At 44.1% G+C, this 21639-nt stretch overlaps 1 protein-coding gene across 1 annotated transcript; it reads right to left on the minus strand.

Moving 5' to 3' along the window:
- Positions 1 to 64: 64 nt before the first annotated feature.
- CA3H2orf16 (chromosome A3 C2orf16 homolog) lies at positions 65 to 20364 on the minus strand. Its single transcript, XM_045447334.1, has 3 exons — positions 19796 to 20364; positions 19491 to 19586; positions 65 to 18927 (listed from the first exon to the last, which is right to left on the minus strand). Exons 1-3 carry the CDS (start codon positions 19906 to 19908, stop codon positions 348 to 350), a joined length of 18789 nt encoding a protein of 6262 aa, XP_045303290.1. The 5' UTR covers positions 19909 to 20364; the 3' UTR covers positions 65 to 347.
- Between the last annotated feature and the right edge of the window lie 1275 nt (positions 20365 to 21639).

The following is a 21639-nucleotide window of genomic DNA, read 5'->3' on the forward strand; positions in this document are numbered from 1 at the left end:
TGAGTCACATGACGTGCCTCTCTCCTCTGAGACCCCGCCCCAGGAGGCTGTAGGTGGGGTTTGGACCTCAACACGGCCTCAGAACCCCTTCCTGTCGTTCCATCCTTTTGCGCGACACCAAATATCCCTCCACCCTCCATTCCCCACCCAGCACGACGAGTGGTGTTTCTGGATGGAGATCAATTATTGCCCCTTTATTTATCTTAGAGAAATTACAGACCCATTCCCGCCCTCCCTCCCCCAGGAAGAGTGGCATAGACGCTCTTTGCTGAGGGCGCAGGTATTGGAGGCAGTGGCTTAGCAGGAAAGAAGCCAGGAAAGGGCAGCTTGGTGAAGACTTGAGCCAGTCAGTGAATAAGGGGGGCGGATCTCTTCTCATCTGTTAGCTTCAGGACTCTAAACTTGCCCAGCTTTGGGGTATTTTGTGTGTTTGAGTAGCCCTTGAAATCTTTAGACACACTATGTTTGAGCCTCTCCCCAGGGTAGCTGCGCTGGAGTCTCTCCTTAGGGGGACTGTGATGGGTTTTCTCAGACCAACTGTGTTGACCCCTCTTAAAATGACTGTGTTTGCTCTGTCCAGAGTGACTGTGTCTGCTCCTCTCAGAGGAACTGCAGTGAGTTCTCTCTGAGGAACCGCGACCACCCCTCACAGGGGGTCTGTGCTGTCTTCTCCCAAAAGGGCTGTGTCCTCTCCTCCCTAAGGGACTGTGATGAATTTTCTGAAAGGGACTGCGACATCTCCTCTCAGAAGGACTGCGACATCTCCTCTCAGAGGGACTCTGGCAGCTCCTTTTGGAGACACTATGATGGCTCCTCTGAGAAGGACTTTGATTGCTCCTTTCAGAGAGACTGCGATGGCTCTTCTGAGAAGGACTGTGATGTCTCTTCTCAGAGGGACTGCGACATCTCCTCTCAGAGGGACTTTGATGTCTCCTTCCAGAGAGACCGCGATGGCTCCTCTGAGAAGGACTTCGATGGCTCCTCTCAGAGGGACTCCAATGGCTCCTTCCAGAGAGACCGAGATGGCTCCTCCGAGAAGGACTTCGATGGATCCTCTCAGAGGGACTCTGATGGCTCCTTCTGGAGATATTGCAATGACTCCTCTGAGAAGGACTTTGGTGGCTCCTTCTGGAGATACTGTGATGGCTCCTCTGAGAAGGACTTCGGTGGCTCCTCTCAGAGGGACTTTGACGGCTCCTTCCGGAGAGACCGCGATGGCTCCTCTGAGAAGGACTTCGGTGGCTCCTCTCAGAGGGACTTTGACGGCTCCTTCCGGAGAGACCGCGATGGCTCCTCTGAGAAGGACTTCGGTGGCTCCTCTCAGAGGGACTTTGACGGCTCCTTCCGGAGAGACCGCGATGGCTCCTCTGAGAAGGACTTCGGTGGCTCCTCTCAGAGGGACTTTGACGGCTCCTTCCGGAGAGACCGCGATGGCTCCTCTGAGAAGGACTTCGGTGGCTCCTCTCAGAGGGACTTTGACGGCTCCTTCCGGAGAGACCGCGATGGCTCCTCTGAGAAGGACTTCGGTGGCTCCTCTCAGAGGGACTTTGACGGCTCCTTCCGGAGAGACCGCGATGGCTCCTCTGAGAAGGACTTCGGTGGCTCCTCTCAGAGGGACTTTGACGGCTCCTTCCGGAGAGACCGCGATGGCTCCTCTGAGAAGGACTTCGGTGGCTCCTCTCAGAGGGACTTTGACGGCTCCTTCCGGAGAGACCGCGATGGCTCCTCTGAGAAGGACTTCGGTGGCTCCTCTCAGAGGGACTTTGACGGCTCCTTCCGGAGAGACCGCGATGGCTCCTCTGAGAAGGACTTCGGTGGCTCCTCTCAGAGGGACTTTGACGGCTCCTTCCGGAGAGACCGCGATGGCTCCTCTGAGAAGGACTTCGGTGGCTCCTCTCAGAGGGACTTTGACGGCTCCTTCCGGAGAGACCGCGATGGCTCCTCTGAGAAGGACTTCGGTGGCTCCTCTCAGAGGGACTTTGACGGCTCCTTCCGGAGAGACCGCGATGGCTCCTCTGAGAAGGACTTCGGTGGCTCCTCTCAGAGGGACTTTGACGGCTCCTTCCGGAGAGACCGCGATGGCTCCTCTGAGAAGGACTTCGGTGGCTCCTCTCAGAGGGACTTTGACGGCTCCTTCCGGAGAGACCGCGATGGCTCCTCTGAGAAGGACTTCGGTGGCTCCTCTCAGAGGGACTTTGACGGCTCCTTCCGGAGAGACCGCGATGGCTCCTCTGAGAAGGACTTCGGTGGCTCCTCTCAGAGGGACTTTGACGGCTCCTTCCGGAGAGACCGCGATGGCTCCTCTGAGAAGGACTTCGGTGGCTCCTCTCAGAGGGACTTTGACGGCTCCTTCCGGAGAGACCGCGATGGCTCCTCTGAGAAGGACTTCGGTGGCTCCTCTCAGAGGGACTTTGACGGCTCCTTCCGGAGATACTGCGATGGCTCCTCTGAGAAGGACTTCGGTGGCTCCTCTCAGAGGGACTTTGACGGCTCCTTCCGGAGAGACCGCGATGGCTCCTCTGAGAAGGACTTCGGTGGCTTCTCTCAGAGGCACTTTGATGGCTCCTTCCGGAGATACTGTGATGACTTCTCTGAGAAGGACTTCGATGGCTCCTCTCAGAAGGGCTACGACATCTCCTCTCAGAGGGACTTTGGTGGCCCCTTTGAGAGAGACTGTAATGGCTCCTCTGAGAGGGACTACCATGGCTCCTTTCAGAGGAATTACATGGGGTTCTCTGCCTTAAGAAGCTTTTGTGGTTTCCTTTCTTGGGTGTCAGTTTCTCTTTAAGGTGACTGTGTGAGTTTCTCTTAAGTGAATCTTGTAGAATTCTCCCTCGGTCCTGAACTCTGGTTCCCGATTTGGAGTTCTTGGACTCCTGGATGGAGATTTCACTTCTGCCAAAGTTTTTCTTAGCTCTGCTGCTACTGTCATTTTGAACAACACCCATAGACTGTCTGCTTGAAGTGGTTTTGAAAGTGGTACTTCTTTGGGAAACTATGCGCTTGGGCAGTTGGGTATGTCTGGATTTGAAAGAGCTATCCCATTTTGGTTGTTGAACTGATCTGAGTTGCTCTGTTTCTTCCCTTAATGTGCTCTCCTGCTTAGTGGTTAGGTCTGTTGGCTTTAGCTTGACAACTGGCATCCCGTCACTTTTGATATCTCTTGATAAGTAATAGTCTCTGGCTTTTTGTTTTGGATGCTGGTTTTTGCTTGACCACAAATGGTCTGGCCTTGATCTGTCCTCAGGCTTCTGCCCAACAAAAGCCATAATTCTGTGTGCCATCTGGAATGCTTGCTTTAGGCCTTGAAAAAGCAGTTGAATACATTTGGGTTGGGAGGATTTCTTAGGTTGTCTTTTTAACGAGGCAGTCATTGTCTGAGATGCTCCATTCCTCTTCCTTCTAAACTGGGCTGGTAATTCCCTAGAAGGACTCTGTGTCATGGCTCTACCATTTGTGTAGAACTCTGCGTTTTGTGTTCTGCCTCCCTTGGTTCCTTTCATTGGATATTTTGAATCATGGGTCTTTTGGGTTCTCCTGTTAGCCCATTTTTCATCCTGAACATCTTCAGAGTCACTATCCGGTAAAGAGTGAACTTGAGTAAATTCATCTTGCCCAGGGTCTCTAATTTCTGTCTTTCCTACTAGGTCAGGGCTCCTATACCGCCTTCGCCTGATGTGCACTTGTACAGGAGAAGCAGGAGCCTGGGAAGATCCAGACTGGAAATCTATCGTAGAAGGAGGACTCTTGGAAGCTCGAGTGTAGACATTAGCTTTCCTTAGTGATGGTGACATAGGACTCCTTGGTGTGATGGGTCTGTCTCTTCTGTGATACTTTGAAACTTGGGGTCTTTTCCCAGTTCGCAGCCTAAAGCCAAGATGCAACCTAATCTCTCCATGGCCTTTAGGAGTGCTTACAAGGTGGAGCTGTGGATAAATAAGAAGGTAAGGCCCAAGAGTGCCCTGTAATTTATGACAGCAACTAAATCCTGCACATCGGCCACACTGTAGGCAGATAGGGTATTTTAAAACCAGACCTGAAGTTAGAGGTGGAGGAACATTTGGGGGTATTTGACTCCTTAACAGTTTTGCTGCTATTTTTAGCTGCAGATCTTGTAACAGCTGGAACTGTTCTGAGAAGTCAGTTTTGGCCTGGGGAAGAAAACTTGGCTTGAGAGAGTGTTGGGATTCAAAAATCCTTGTCTGTGAATTACTCTGTGAGTTCTCACTGTCTTCCACTGGAACAGAATCTTTCCTAGTGAAAACTATATCGAAGGAGGACTCTAACTTTACTGGGGCAGGAGGCTGGCCCCCTGTACATGAAGCAGGAATGGGCTGAATGACTTCCTTGGATATATCATTGAGCTTTGAATTCCCTTTCTTTATTCTCATTCTAGTCCCAGAGTATTGCTGTATTATAGAGGACATGGAACCACGTGTCCACATCTTTAAGGCCATTCTTTGCTCATGATCATGACATGAAGTATGTCTTTGAATGTAGTTTTTGACCACTGAAGGCTGAGAGATAGTACCTCGACCCTTCTCTAGCAAACTCTGGGAAAATTTCATCAGTTCAGCTGGAACCCCAAATAAATTCTGAATAGACTGACAGACATCTGCAGTGGCTCTCTCTGTTAAAGATGTTCGAGAATAGAGCTTCCTTTTCATAGTGGCTCCCAAGACATTCCCCAGCGTTAGCATATTGGAGAGATATTTTCTAGGTAGTCGCTGTCTCCAGGAGTGATTCTCCCAGACATTCTGTTGTCTCCCCAGGACAGACCAGGTAAGGCCTCTTTGAGTTCCCGATCCTGACTGAAACGTCCTAGATGGTGATCTCCAGCTTTGTGGTGGATGTTGGGATAGGTCGTGGAGTAAGTTCTCTAGCTCTTCCACCTGCTTCTTATTAGTCCTCTCCTTAGATATGACACCCACTCCTGGGATCTCAAAATGTGGGGTTTCTACAATGTTAGTTATTTTATCAGACGGTTGATTATGAAGGGACAAGGTAAGGGTTGAAGACCGTATCATAGTAGAGTCTATAAAGGACTCTTCAGGCTCCAAAATATCTGTCCCAAGGTTTTTTACATCCGAAGTCCTTGATACTTCCGGCAGCTCAAAATCCCAAAGGCTTCCTAATTCAGATGTTTCGGCAGAGTTTGAGATAAGCGAGTTTGAAGAGTTGTACAGAAATCTAGAGATATAATTATCTATTTGTAACTCCTCTCTTGATGTAAAATCCTCAGATTCCCTAATCTGATATACCTGTCCTAGATTCAAATCCTCAGATTCCCTGATTTGAGAAGACCCTATTTTTGTCCCTACTGATTTCATGGCCTGAAGCCCTTGTTCACGAGTGAACATTGTAGGTTTCTCAAATGGAGATGTTGGCTGTGAGAGTAATTCTGCAGATTTCACTTTAGTATTTGGCCTTGGAGTTAATTCTACAGGTTCTACCATTTCTTGAAGCTGTGGCCTTGGGAATAAATCCAAACAATCCAGTGCTTCAATCGCTGACCCTAAGGCTACTCCTATTGGTTCTACAACCTGAGGAATTGGTCCTGGTGCTAATTCCTCAGATTTTACAATTTGAAGTGATGGCCCTGGGATTAACACAGTCTTTACGATTTGAAACCCTGTCAACTTCATTGTTTCCAAAATTTGGTGTGTTGGCTCTGTGGCTAATTTCTTAGATTTCACATTTTGCAACCATAGCCCTGAGGTAAACTCAGAAGATCTCACATCTTGCAGTTTTGGAGTCAACTCAAGACAGTCTACCATTTGAGAGATTGGCCCTGGTGTTAATGCTACAGATTTCACAACTTGAGGTGGTGGCCCAGAAGTCACTTTCACATAGTCAATGACTTTTTGGGGAACTACCGGGGTTACCCCTTGAGCAACGTGAAGCTGTGTCTTTGTAGATTCTGTGACCTGATCTGGTGGCTTTGGACTAATCCTCAGATATTCTGTAATTCTACCTTGTAGTCCTGGACCTATCTCTGAATATTTCATCCTTTGATTCTGTGACAATGATAATCCCACTGATCCATCCCCTTGCTGCCATGTCTCGGGTATGAGCTTTACAGATTCTGCACATCCTGCAACTCGATCTGTCGGCTTTGGGGGCAACTCTAAAGATTCCTCCCTTTGAAGCCGTTGCTTAGAAGTTAAACCCATAGATTCAGGAACTTGATATCCTAGTCCTGGTGTCATCTCTGAAGACCCTGGGACATGATGTAATGACTGTGTAATCAATGCTTCAGAGTCTTCCCTTTGCAGCCTTTTCTCGGAGATCACCTCCACAAATTCTAGTGCTTGAGGATAGGGCCTTGGAAATCTCTCTGCATATCCAGTGGTTTTATGTATTGGCTTTGGGGTCATTCCAAGGAATTCCTTCCTTTTTGGCCTTGCCTTGGAGGTCAAGCCCATAGTTTCTGTAGTGTGATGCTTGGGCTCTGGGGTCATCTCTTCAGATCCTACAGCTTGCTGCAGTAGCCTTGTATGTAATTCCTCCAAATCCTTAACTTGAGTCTGTGACTGAGAGAGCAACTCCAGAGTTTTTGGGATTTGGTAGCTTTCCTTTAGGGTTAATTCTAAGGATTTAGAGCCTCGATTTCTTAGCACTGGAGTCACATCAACAGATTCTGGTACTTGGAGATCTAGCCCTAGAGGCATTCCTGAAGATTCCATGGCTTTACTTGTTGGCTTTGGGGTCAACCCTACAGATTTTTCTATGGTTTCTTTGCCTTGGTGTGCCAACCTTTGTGCCATTGCTGAAGATTCTGTGATGTGATAAATTGGTATTGAAATCAAACTCACAGATTTAGGGACCTGATGCATTGGCATTGGGATCATCTCCACATGTTCTACAAACTGATGCTCTGGCCTAGGGATTATCTCAGAGGAGTTTGTGATTAGATACCTTCTTTTTGGAGTTAGCTCCTCAGATTTTGTTCTTGGAAGCAGTGACCCTGGTGGTAACTCTACAGGTTTTATGTCTTGTTGCAGAGATGCTGAAGACAATTTCACATGTTTTATACTTTGCAACTTTGGTTCTGGAGTAAACTCCAAATATTTCTCACCTTGTTGCTGTGATTCTGGAGACAAACTTGAAAATTTAACACTAGCCAACATCGGTCCTGGTATGAACTTCTTAACTGGCTCTGGTGCCAACACCACTGATTTCATACCTTGCCATCCTGAAATCAACTCTTGGCAATTCATACCTTGCTGTTGGGACCCTGGTGTCAACTCTATGGATTTGACATCTTGAAAACATGACTCTGGTGCAAAGACCTCAGAATTAACACATGGTGACCTGAGACATGATGACAACCCTAAAGAATTAGCACTTTGAGGCTGTGGCAATGGGTTTGACTTCAAAGATTTCACATCTTGAAAATGCGGTGAAAACACCACGGATCTCACATTATGCTGCCTGAGGTGTGAGGGCAACTCCTCAGAATTCATACCTTGAGGATGTGGCCCTGAATTTAAATCCACAGATTTCATTATTTTAAAACATGGCTCTCGTGCAAACATCTCACATTTCAAGTCCTGCAGCTCAGAGCCTGAAATCCATTTCACAGAATTTGCACCACAAAGCAATGGCTCTTTGCTCATCTTCATAGATTTTACATCTTCAAGCAATGGCTCTGGTAAAAATAAGACAGATTTCATACCATTTAACGGAGAGCCTACAGTGAACACTGACTGCACAACTTGTTGCTGTGACCCACAGTGATTCTCCCAAAACTGGATTTCTGGAAACTTTGCCCCTGGTATTAGCTCAGAAGATTTTATACCTTGCAAATATTGTCCAGGGTTGAACAGAATAGATTTTATACCTTGAGATTCTAACCCAGGATTCAATTCAGAGGGTTTTGTGCTTTGCATCTGTGGCCCTGGATTAAACTTTACAGAATTCATGCACTGAAATTCTGACCCTGGATTCAAATCAGAAGAATTCACACCTTGCAGCTGTGGGCCACAGTTGAACTCCTGTGATGTTACACCTGGAAACTTTGTCCCTGGAGTCAGTTCACATTTCATATTTTGTGAATGTTGCACAGGGTTGAACAAAACAGATTTTATACCTTGAAATTCTGACCCCAGATTCAAATCAAAAGATCCCATACCTTGACATTTTATCTCTGAAGTCAACCCAAAAGATTGTATACCTTGCAAAGGTGGCTCAAATTTGTACTCCACAGCGTTTACACATTGTAATTTTGCCTCTGGATTCAACTCAGAAGAATTTACACAGTTCGTCTGTGGCCCAGGTTTGCATCCCATAGGTGCTACACCTAGAAACTTTGGCCCCGGAATCAATTCAGATTTCAAACATTGCAAATGTGGTTCAGGGTTGAACACCACAGATGTCTCACTGTGACTCTTGGTCCCTGGATTCACCTCAGATCCCATACCTTGACATTTTGTCCCTGAAGTCAACTCAAAAGATGGTACACTTTGCAAAGGTGGCCCCAGTTTGCACCCCATAGAATTTACACATTGTAATTTTGGCTCTGGATTCAACTCAGAAGGATTTATACAGTTCATCTGTGGCCCAGGGTTGCATCCCATAGGTGCTACACCTAGAAACTTTGGCCCTGGAATCAGTTCAGATTTCAAATCTTGCAAATGTTTTCCAGGGTTGACCACTACAGATGTCTCCCTTGGAAACTCTGTCCCTGAATTCAACTCAGAAGACTTCCTACTTTGAAGTTTTGAAACTGAAGTTGATTCAGAAGAGTTTACACCTTGCAAGTGTGACTCAGGGTTGCATCCAACAGCATTTACACACTGAAGGTTTGGTTTTGAAATAAATGCAGATGAATTCATGCCTTGCAAATGTGGCCCAAGGCAGAACAACTTAGATTTTATACCTTGAAGCTCTGGCCCAGGATTCAACTCAAAAGATTTTACACCTTTCAATTGAGGCCCCGTGTTGAATGCCATAACATTTATACACTGAAGCTGTGGCCCTGGGTTCAACTCAGAGCATTTCCCACCTTGTAATTTAGGCTCATGATTGAATTCTGGAAATTGCTCATACGGAAGCTTCATGTCTTTGCACAACTCAGATTTTATCACTTGTAACTGTGGCCCAGGATTGAACTGGAAAGACTGCATACCTTGAACACTTGTTCCCTGGCACAGCTCAGAAGATTTCACATCTTGCAACTGTTGCTCAGGATTGAATTCCATAGATTTCACATCTTGAATATGTGTCCCTTTGCATAATTCTGAAGATTTTCTATGTTGCAAATGTGGTCCAGGATTGTATACCATAAATTTTACACTTTGAAGCTCTGGCCGTGGGTTCAACTTATATGATTTCTCTTCTTGCCACTGCTTCCCAGCACTGAACTCAGAAGATACCACACTGTGAATCATTGATTCCAAGGCTAACTCAGAGGGGTTTGCAACCCGAAATTCTGGGTCATGATTGACTTCTGTAGTTTTCACTATTTGCAGCTTTATGGACTCAGGAGATTTTGCACCTTGCAACTTTGCCCCAGGGTTGAATTCCACAGATTTCATACCTTGAAAGTGTGCCCCTGGTGTCAGCATAGACAATTTCCTATTTTGTAACTGTAGGGCTGACTTGAACCCCAAAGATTTCACATCTTGTACCTTTGTACCTAGATTCAATTCAAGAGATTTCGTATCTTGCCATGTGGGCCTGGTGATGAATTCCACAGATCCTCCACTTTGAAGCTTTGTTTCTGGTGTTAACTCAGAAGATGTCACACCTTGTAACTGTGGAACAGGTTTTAACTCAACAGATTTCAAATCTTGAAGCCTCCACTCTAGCATCAAATCAGATTTCTCACCTCGTCTCTGTGGTCTAGGGTTGAACTCCACAGATTTCACTCCTTGAAGCTTCCTCTTCTGGGTTAAATCAGATTTCCCACCTTGTAGCTTTGGACCATGGTTGAACCCAAAGGATTTCACTTCTTGAAGCTTTGACTCTGGGATCATTTCAGAAGATTTCATACCTTGAAAGTGTGATCTAGAATTGGACCCTGTAGATTTTATATCTCGAAGCTTTATACCCATAATCAGCTCTGAACATTGCATATCTTGTAACTTTGGGCTGGATTTCACACCTGAAAACTTCCTCCCCAGGGTCATATCAGAAGATTTCTCACCTTGTAACTTTGAACTAGGTTTCAATTCTACAGATTTCACTCCTTGAAGCTTTTCCCTTGTGATCACTCGAGATTTCACATCCTGCAACTGTGGTCCAGACCTGGAATTCGTAGATTTTACATCTGGAAGCTTTACACCCATGATCAACCTAGAAGATTTCATATCTTGAAACTGTGGGCCTGACTTGAAATCCACTGATTCCACTTTTTGAAGCTCTGTCCCTAGTATCAATTCAGAAGATTTCACACCACTCAACTGTGACCCAGGTTTGAACTTTGCAGATTCCACATCTTGAAACTTTGTTTCTGAGAGTAACTTAGAACAATTCACTCCTTGAAATTGTGGCTCAGGTTTGAACACCAATTTCACATTTTGAAGCTTTGATCCCAGGATCAGGTCAGAAGATTTCACAACTTGCACCTGGGGACTGGGGCTGCTTTCTTTATGTTTTACATTTTGAAGTTTTGTCTTTGAGGTCCCTTCAGAAGAATTCACACCTTGTAACAATGGTCCATGGTTGAAATCTGTAGATTTGGTACCTTGAATTTCTGTCCCTACAGTCAGTTTAGAAAATGTTGTACCTTCCAATTGTGAACTTGGATTTAATTCAGTAAATGTCATATTGTGGGACTTTATCCCAGGTGACAACTTAGAAGATTTTAGACCTTGCCACTGTAACCCAGAGTTGAAATTCTCAGATTTCACACCTTGAAGTTTTGTCTGAAGAGTCAATTCAGATGACTTCCTACTTTTCAAGTGTAGTGGAGAGTTCAACTCTATAGTTTTATCACTTTGTAATTGTGACCCTTGGCTTAATACCCCAGATTTCACCTCAGGAAGCTGTGGCTCTTGTGTAAGCACTAGAGACTTGACACCTTGAGGTTGTGCTCCTGGGGATGACTGTAAGGGTTTCACGTCTTGAAGCTTTGGTCCTGCAGTCAATTTAGTAGATTTCCTATCATGCAAGGAAAGCCTAGATTTCAGTGTCATAGATTTTATACCACAGAGCTTTGATCTTGATGTCAGGTCACATGATTTCATACTTCTAACCTGCAGAAAAGGTTTCAAATCGAAACCTTGAGGCCGATGTTCCTGGAGTGATGCTAAAGATGGCGTATCTTGGAGCTTTGGCCTTGGAGTCAATGCAGATGACTTTGTATCTCTTAACTGTATTAAAGGTTTCAACTCTACAGACTTGACACCTTGAGACTGTAATCCAAGATTTAACTCTACAGACTTCACAGCTTGGAATTCAGGTCCTGGTATCCACTGAATACATCTCATACTTTCTAGCTGTGGCTCTTGTTTAAACTCCATAGTTTTTATATCTTGAAGCTGTGGCTCTGAGGTTGATGCCAAAGTCTTCCCTTTTTGCAGCTGTGGTCCTGGGAACAACTCAGGAGTTTTCACATTCTGCAACTGTGGCCCAAGGTTGAAATCTGCATACGTTGCACCTTGAGTTTTTGTCCCGAAAGTCAATTCAGATGACTTCACATCTCTTAACTGTACTGAAGATTTCAACCCTCCGGATTTAGCACCTTGAGATCGTGACCCAAGATTTAAATCTACAGATTTCACAGCTTGGAACTTAGGTCCCGGTATCCACTGAATACATCTCATACTTTCAAGCAGTTGCTCTTGCTTTAACTCAACAGTTTTTACACAGAGTTGTGGCTCTGAAGCTGATGCTGAGGGTTTCACTTGGTGCAGCTGAGGTCCTGGGATCAACTCAGGAGATACTATGCTTTGCAACTGTGGTTCAGGTTTAAACTCTTTAGGTTTTAAACCTTGGATATTTGATTCTGGAGTCAGTTCACATGGTTTCATGCCTTCAAACTGTAACTCAAAATTGAAGTCTACTAATTTTCCATCTTTAAATTTTAGCCCCGGAATTAATTCCAAAGACATCTCACCTTCTGACTTAGACCCTCTCTTCAATTGCTCTGAATTCATACATTGCTGCTTTGGTGAGAGTACAGATATCTCGCCACCCCGTTCTGGCCCAGAAGTTAAATTCATAAGTGCCATCCCTTGAAATTGTTGCCTTGGGGCTAAATCCACAGATTTTACTCCTTGAAACTTTGGTCTTCTGGTCACATTCACAGATTTTGCTTCCTGCTTCTTTGGCCTTGGGATCAACTTCCCAGATTTTATACATTGCAGCACTGAATCTGGAGTTTCCTCTACAGATTTTAAACTTTGATACTTTAAACATGGGGTACTCTCGACAAGTTCCTTATCTTGCATTTGTGGCTCTAAAGTCAATTCCTCAGGTTTCACAACTTGCAGTTCAGATCCTTGGAGCAATGGCCCTTGTGCAAAAGACACGGATTTCTCACCTTGCATCTTTGGCCCAAATTTCAATTCCACAGTTTTCACATCTTGCAGCTGTGTTGTTGGGACCAACTCCACAGTTTTGAATTCTTGAATTCTTGCATGCATAGTCAACTCAGATTTCTCACCTTGAAGCTTGTTATTTGCGGTATCTTTCACAGATTTGACATCTTCTATTTCAGCCCCTGAGGTTATCTCCACAGATTTCTCACCTTCCAGTTGTGGACTGGAGGTTGGCAACATGGATTCCATACCTTTTAGATACTGTCCTGGAATTAAGGCCACAGATTTCATATCTTTCAGTTCTGACTCTGAGATTAACAACTCAGATTTTAAACCTTGAAGTTTTGAGCCTGGGATCAGCTCCATTGGTTTCACACCTTCCACCTGTGGCCCGGGGGTTAACACCATAGACCTGACATCTCCCATTTGTGGCTTTGGTGTTTGCATAGATTTCATACCTCCCAAATGCAGCCCTGGGGTTAACTCCTCAGATTTCCTATCTTCCAGCTGTGGTTCTGGTATTAGTGCCTTAGATTTTAAACCTCGAAGCTTTGAGATTGGGGTCCACTCCACAGGTTTTATATCTTGCAACTGTGGTCCTTGGATCAATTTAGGAGATTTTATACCTTGTAACTCTGGTCTTCTAGTCAACTCAGAGTATTTCACACTTGGCAACTGTGACCCGGGAGTCAACTCCATAGGTTTTGCATATGGTTTCTGTGGCTCTGAGACAAATTTATAAGAAATGTTACCTTCAAAGCTTGACATTTGGTCTATCACTAAATGTTTTACACCTTGAAATAGTGTCTCTGGTACTAACATCTCAGGCGTGACCACTTGCTTTCCAGGTTGTGGGGTGAACCTCATAGATCTTACTCCTTGTATCTTTGGCTTTGGGGTCAACTCAAAAAAATTCACACACTGTAGTTGTGGTCCCAAGTTTAACTCTGAAGATTTCGCTCCTTGAGGTTGAGTTCCTGATATCAGATCACAAAATTTGACATCTTGTAGCCATGGCCCTGGGTTAAGCCCCACTTGTTTTATACCCTGCAGCCCTGGTGACATCTTTGCTAATTTAGAATCTTGAAACCCTAACTCTGGAGTCTTCTCCACAGAATTCCCACCATGAAACTTAGATCCTGGGGTTTGCTTCCCAAATTTGACACCTTGAAGCTTTGGCCCTGAAGTCAGTTCAGAAAATTTGACATCTTGCTGCCTTGGCCCTAGGTTTAGTTCCTGAGATTTCACACCTTGCAACTGTAGTTCTGAGGTTAATTCATTGGATTTCATGCTAGGAAACTGTAGTCCTTCAGTAGACAGAAGAGATTTTGTATTTTCACCCAAGGGTCCTTGTCTTGACTGCAAAGATGATTCTGTTACAAATCCTGTAGACTTCATATCTTGAAGCTGTGTTCCTGGTATACACTGCAAATGTTTGAAACCTTGACGCTTTGGTTCTGAGGTCAAATCAGAAAATTTGACATCTTGCAAGCATGGTCCTGAGTTTTGTTCCACAAATTTCACACCTGGAGTTTGTGGTTTTGAAGTCAATTTTATGGGTATAACACTTTGATGCTTTGGCCCTGGGATAGATAATCTGATTTCTTGCACCGGGGAACCAGGGGTCAGTTCATCACATTTCATACCATGATGTGGAGACCCTGAAATTAAATCTATAGGTTTTCCTCCTTGAAGAAGTGGCCCTTGGTATAACTCTGAAAATCTGACACTTTGCAAATGTGGCCCTAGGGTCAATTTCACACCTTGAGGCTGGGCCCCCTTAGTCAATTCCTCTGATACTACACTTTGTAGTACTGGTTCTTGTACTAGCTCCTCAAATTCTACCACTCCAGTAGTAGCTGGCTGTTGGATTAAATTAACATATTTCATGTCTTGTAATTGTGGCTCTGGATCCAACTGCATAGACTTTACTCCCTGGAGCTGTGGCCCTGGGGTCAACTCCATAACATGTGGTTTTGGTCCTGTGATAAATTGTTTAGATCCTACCACTAATGGGGATGACTCAGGGGTTAACTTCACAGATTTCAAATTTTGTAGTGGTGGCTCTGATTTCTCATATTGCATCCCTGGTCCTAAAGTAAATTCCAGAGATCCTTTTTTAAAATATGGCATTGTCTCTTGGGTGTTTTCAACTTGAAACGATGCTAACCCCATAGTTTCTGTCTTTTCTGACCTTAGAGGTATCTCTGAAGGCTCAGTAACTTGAAGATGTGGTTTTAGAGTCATTCCTGAAGATTCTATAACTTGACCTGTTGGTTTTTGTGTTAATGCCTCAGAAGTCAGCCTCATGGCTTCTGTGTCTTGATAGCCTGGCCCTGGAGTCATCTCTGAAATTTTTTTAAAATGTGGCCTGGCCATCATCTCTGCAGTTTCCATGACTTGCTGTGGGATTAACTTCACTGATTCCTCCTCTTGTGGCCAGATCTCAGAAGCTAACTCTGTAGATACTGTGTCTTGATGCCATGGTCTGGAAGTTGGACCCACAGATTTAATTGCTTGTAAATGTGGTTCCATGGTCAGTTTCCTTGATTCTTCATGTAAGTGTGTGTCAGGAATTAACCTCCTAGATTCTTCCAGTGGTGCGGTTAAATCCACAAATTTATTACCATGCATTAATGGACCTAGAGTCAACTCCTCAGGTTTTGTGCTGTTGGGCTGTGGTTCTGGGGTCAATGGGACATATTTCATACTTTGAAATTGTGGTTCTGAGATCAACTCCGTATAGTTCGTAAATTCTGAATATGGTCCTAGATTCAAATGAACAAACTTCATACCTTGGGACTCTGGGTTCAATATTTGTGGGTTCATACCTTGCATCTCTGATCCTGATACCAACTCTGGAGATTCTCGTATTAAGTGTTGAGACACTGGAGTCTCCAAGGCTTTTACACCCTGGAGCATTGTCTCACGGGTACCTTGTAATGGCACTGAGTTCATCTGAATAGATCCTGAAGTTTGACTCAATGGTCCTGGAGTATTTCCTAAAGATGACTGTTTCAACTCCACAGATTCTTTCCTGTAGTGACAATTGTCAGAAGTCAACTCTGCTTCTGTTCCTGGATATCTTGGCTGTACAATCATTCCTAAAGATTCTAAAGTTTGATGCCATGGGGTAGATCCTTCAGGTTCTGTGGCTTGATGATTTGGCTTGAGGTTCAACTCTACAGATTTTACTGCTTGAATGTGTGCCCCTGAGATTGGTTCCTCATATTTCATATCTTCTACCTGTGTTTCAGGAATCAACCTTCTACATTCTACCATTTGAGGAATTTTCGCATCTTTAAGCAATAGTACTGGGACTATCTCCTCAGATCTTTTATCTTGTAACCATGGTTTGGGGGCCAAATCCACAGATTTCCTATCTTTCTGTAATTGTCTTAGGGTCAACTCCACACCTTTTATATCTGGAAACTCTGGCGGTAGGGCCAAATGAACATATTCCAGACCTTGCAACTGTGAACTGGAGGTCAAATCTTTCAATTTCCCATTTTGCAACTGTGGTGCTGGGGCTAACTCAGTGGATTTTCCACTTTGTTGTTGTGTTCCTAGGGTTAAATGAATAGATTGCACACCTTGAAGCTGAGACCCTGGGGCTACCTGCGCAGAATTCCTACTTTTCGTCTGTGGAATGGGGACCAACTCATCAGATTTTACAGTCTGCTGTTGAAGTTCTGGGACCAATTCTGTAGAATTCACAGTTGGGATCAGCTCTCCATATTTTACCACTTGTGGGACTAAACCTGTGGTTATATCTATAGATTTTATATTTTGCATTCTTGGTCCCAAGGTCAGTTTCTCAGATTTTGCATTTTGCAATCCTGAGGATAACTTCACAGAATCCACAACCTTAAGTTGTGGCATTGGCTGCACCCCCAAATACTCTACACTTGGAAGTAGTGATGCAGTAGTCTTTGCTGTAGATTCTGTGACTTGATGCAGTGGCTTTTGGCTCACTCCCTTAGATGCTGTACTTTGACCCAGCGACCTTGGGACTGTCCCTAAAGATTCCATTATTTGATGATGTGATGGTGTTAACTCTACAGATTTCTTCATTTGTAGCCATGTGTCAGAGGCCAACCCCATATTTTCTGTAATTTGATGGCTTTGCCTTGGGCTCACCTCTGAAGATTCTAGGGTTTGAAGCCATGGAGTCAACCTTGAAGATTCCATGCCTTGATGAGGTGGCCCTGGGATTAATGCCATAGTTTCTGTGCCTTCATGATATGGTTGTGGAGTCATCCCCACAGGGTCTAGCACTTGAATCCATGAACCAGGAGTCAACTCAAGAGGTTCCTTGACTTGAGATATTGGCCTTGAGGTCAAATCCTGAGTTTCTACAACTTGTGACTGTGGTGCTATGATCATTCCAATGGGTGACCCCGGTGTTATTGGAGTTACCTTTAGAGAATGTATGGATTGATGTGATGACATTGGAACTATCCCTTCTGATTCTTTGACTTTAGGCGATGGCTCTGAGGGTAAACCCACATGTTCTACAACCTCAGGTGGACCAATAGTAGTAGGAGAGCTAGAAGTCAAACCATTTGGCTGAGTTGCTCCTAGGGTCAAATTTGCGATTTGAGACTGCGAATCTCCAGATTCTACAACATGTGGCTGTGCTGGTGGAATTATCCCCATGAAATCCATAGCTTGTAATAGTGACACTGGAGTTACTTTCATGTAATCCATAACTTGATGAGATGGACTGGAGATCATTTCCAATGATCTTGTTTTTCGACATATTGGCTCTGGAAGAAACTTCAACGGTTCTATGACTTGACTTTGTGGCTTTGAGGTTATGTCCAGTGATTCAGTAACTTCATGCTGTGGCCCTTCAGTCACTTCCACAGTTTCTACAACTGCATGTTTTGCCTTTGGACTCATCTTTCCTGGTGGTATGACTTGATGGTCTAGTGATGTGTTTATTTCTGCTGACTTCATGTCTTGATATTGTGTTCTTGGGGTTATTCCCACTGATTCTGTGATATGTGGATGTGATTTTTTAATCATCCCCATAGAATCCATGACTTGAAGCAATACTATAGGAGTTACCTTCACATTATCTGTGACTTGATTCTGTGGTCTTGAGGTCATCTTTGATTCCATAGCTTGATGCTGAGGACTTGGTATTACCTCCACTGATTTAGTGACTTGATATGATGGTTTGGGGCTTACTCTCACTTTGTTCATGGTTTCCATTGGTTTCCCAACTTCATCTGGTGGCTGTGGGAACAAACCCACAGATTCTATCACTTCTGAATGTGATTCTGGGATCATCCCCATCGAATCCATGACTTGAAGTAATGCCAATGGAGTTACCTTTATGTTATCTGTAACTTGGTATGGTAGCCTTGGGGTCAATTCCACATTAGTCACTTGGGTCTTATGCTGCTGTATCCTTTTTTCTGGAAGGCCTATGACTCTCTGCTCTATACTAAGCTCTAGGACGTGTTTTGGCTCCTTCTGCAGTAAAGTGGTTTCCTCTTGATTTATGTCAACTCCTAAACTTTTGGGAGGTGGAGTGCCCAGTGATGTAACTAAGGGCCTGGATTCAAGAATTTGGGGGCCATCCCCTGGTTGTGACTGCTTACCTGGGATAAGTGACTGTGAAATTTTTGTTTCTGTTCTCTTTAATCCAGATTCCACTCCAATATTCACATGGAGCTGAAATGATGGACAGTTTGGGGATTTATTGTTGATACTTTGTTTACTGCTTTGATGAATGGGCATAGATACCTGGATTTGAGGTTTCTCTGGTTCAGGGACTCCTCCTTGGGCATCGATTAAATAATTCAGCATTGCCCATGATTCCCTCACAGGCAGAGGTACTGTTTGTTCCTTCAAAGTACAAACCTTCCAAGCCATATGTCCCTCTAACTCCCACCTAGCCAAAGGAGAGAGACGGATTGGAGCCCACCCTGAGAATCGTGGTCTCTCCCTGGAGCCAGAATTTGGCCCATGATCCAATGTCAAATGACTCTTGCTCCTCCTTCCATTCTTTGTTTTCTCTTGGTGGCAGAGAGCTGGGGATTCAAGAACAGAGTTGATAAAAGAACTTTGAGATCCTAAGGGTGAAAGTGCTGCCGAATTCTGAAAAAGTTCTGATTTCCCAAACTCTGAGAGCCTAAAAGTAGGCAGCAATGTGCCTTGGCTCCTGAACAGAGAAGGCTGTTTCTTGGGTAGAATAGGTAAACTATGGCTCCGGAGTTGCCAGGTTGTTTCTTCAGAAAAGACAGGAAAGTGTGACAGGCTGGAGTTGTTGCTTAATGATCCAGAGGAGATGCTGTGGTCAGTAGAATGTTTTGCCTTCTTACAGCCACAACAGGGTAGAACAGGCTCCTGAGCCACAAACACAGAGGAGGTGGAGGAAGAAATCTTATCTTGTGGTTCAGGCAAACACAATTCCAAAAGACTTGATCTGAGAAATAAAGAAAAGTTTCCATTTGCTCTGGGGCAGAAAAAGGTAGGAAAAGTAAGAAAAGGGAAAAATAAGGGCTATTTCAAATGCAAAATATTTTGGCCTGAAGGAGAACTACAACAGCAAAAGAGGCTGCTTTCCCCAACATCATTTACTTATGGAAAGAATTCCTCCATCAGGAGGAAAGGGAAGCATTTGTCTCCATTCCATTCAGAAATGATCCACAGACCAGTTGTTCTTAAATGTCCTTTGGACCCAGAATTTATCCCCACTGCCAAACAAACAAACCAACTAACTAACCAACCAACCAACTAGCAATCTCCCGTTTCCCTCTCTCTTTCCCTCCCTCCTTCCCTCTCTCCTACTCTCCCTCCTTCAGTTCCTTCTTTCCCCCCTCTTAAAAGTTTACCACCTTTGGGGCACCTGGCTGGCTCAGTCCGTAGAGCATGTGACTGTTGATCTCAGGGTTGAGTTCAAGCCCCAAAGAGTTTCCTTAAAAAAAGGGGGTGGGGGGCTCTACCACCTGCTGCAGTTCCCACCTGGAAACTACTACTTTCCCTGACCTTGCACATTCCAGGTGTTGGAAGATCTGTTGAAGACTTCTCTCCATTGACCAGAGTATATATTCCTGGGCCCATCCCACAGGGAGTCCTGAAAAACTGGATATAAGAGAGTGTATCAGTGTAGTTGAAGTGATATTAAAGTACTAGTAAAGAAACTATTAAGAAGAGTGACTTAACTTGTAAAGGAAACAGCTATCATAGTGAGTGGAGTAAAATAGTCCTAGCTTACTCCTAATTTTACAGAGTTTATCAGTAGGGTAGGCTGAAGAGAGAAAGGATAGACAGTGAAGATCAGCTTTACTCACCATGTCAGGTTAGCTTCAGGGCAACCCATTCTGAGATTTTCTTCCCACTGGGAAGCTGGGAGTAGGGGTAAAGAGTCTGTCAGCATCAAAATTATTGATACTACCTTGTTCATCCCCCTTGTTTTACAAATAAGGAAACAATGGTGAAATGATGTCCAGGATCATAAAATTAATTAGTGGTAGAGTTCAGACTTAACCTAGGTCTCAAGTTTTTCTATTTTAAACTATACTATGTTGCCTTCACCATGTAGTAGATGGAAGCCATTGGAAAGAGCAGGAACAATCATGGTAGTAGGGAGTTGGAGTAGGGGAAATAAAATTCATAATACATATCTTTTACTCCAAGAGAGTCTATCCAGTGTCCATGACAGGGAGAAAAGGTATTGAAACTTCTTGCACCAAACTCTTGGTAGTTACCCCTTCTGTATTCTCTAATTTCACCAAATTTCTTTCCTGGTGCTTTGAGTTGTGTACAAAAGGAGATTAGGAAAGGAAGCATAGAATTATAAAGCTGTTTACATCTCTTTGGAAGTTGCTAGAAAGCATCTAGCATCTTTAGAGCCGTTAGAAAGAATAGGCACATGGGGCGCCTGGGTGGCACAGTCGGTTAAGCGTCCGACTTCAGCCAGGTCACGATCTCGCGGTCCGTGAGTTCGAGCCCCGCGTCGGGCTCTGGGCTGATGGCTCAGAGCCTGGAGCCTGTTTCCGATTCTGTGTCTCCCTCTCTCTCTGCCCCTCCCCCGTTCGTGCTCTGTCTCTCTCTGTCCCAAAAATAAATAAACGTTGGAAAAAAATTAAAAAAAAAAAAAAAAAAAAAAGAATAGGCACATTTCTTTCATTTACATAATCTTTCAACCTCCTTCTCTCCACCTACTATTAAAGGCTAGAATCTTAAAGCAGACCCATAGTTGATGTCATGAGCCTTGAGCTGAAGAATAAAGGATAGGATCTTACTGACCTGTGAATTTCTTGATCTTTTTCAATTTATGCTGCTTTGAAGTCTAGAGAGGCACAAAAAGAAAAAATAAAATCAGAAAACGTTCTAGGTTAGAGAATTTATCAACAGCACAGTCCATCTTATAGACACAAATATTAATACAGTGGGTATCCATAACCACAGCAACAATTATGACCCCATTCATTTATTCATGAATCATTTCATGAGTACTTACTAAGCTCTAGGTATTATGTCCAGTGCTGGGACAACAAAGATAAATATAATTCCTGTATTCTGAGAACTCACACTAATAGGGAAAACAGATGTCTAAACAGTCAAGTTACAATATTGTGTGGTAAATGCTGTAACAGAAATATAAGTGTTAGGGGCGCCTGGATGGCTCAGTCGGTTAAGCATCTGACTCTTGATTTCAGCTCAGGTCATGATCTCATAATGCATAAGATTGAGCCATGAAGCAGGCTCCAGACTCCACACTAACAGCACAGAGCCAGACCCTGCTTGGGATTCTCTCCCTCTCTCTGCCCCTCCCCCGTGTGTGTGTGTGTGTGTGTGTGTGTGCATGTGCACACTCATTCTCTCTCTCCCTTTCAAAATAAATAAATAAATAAAACAAAAAAGAAATGCTAAAAAAAAAAGAAAGAAAGAAATATAAGTGTTAGGGAATAAAGAGGACAGTAATTAACTGCCTGCGAGAGAAGGGAAAAATTACTCAAGAAGTTGCCATTTGTACTGGAGTTTGAAGAATCAGCAGAAGATTTTTGGATAAAGAAAGAGCATTCCAAACAAGTGGGAACATCACCAAGAAGATTATAAAGTAATGATTGTCAGGTGCCCTTTTGCTAAGTAGTGAGAGGCAAAGCTGAAAATGTAGATGGAAGCCAGATTT

Source organism: Leopardus geoffroyi, chromosome A3, assembly GCF_018350155.1.
Source record: "Leopardus geoffroyi isolate Oge1 chromosome A3, O.geoffroyi_Oge1_pat1.0, whole genome shotgun sequence".
Lineage (NCBI taxonomy): Eukaryota > Metazoa > Chordata > Mammalia > Carnivora > Felidae > Leopardus > Leopardus geoffroyi.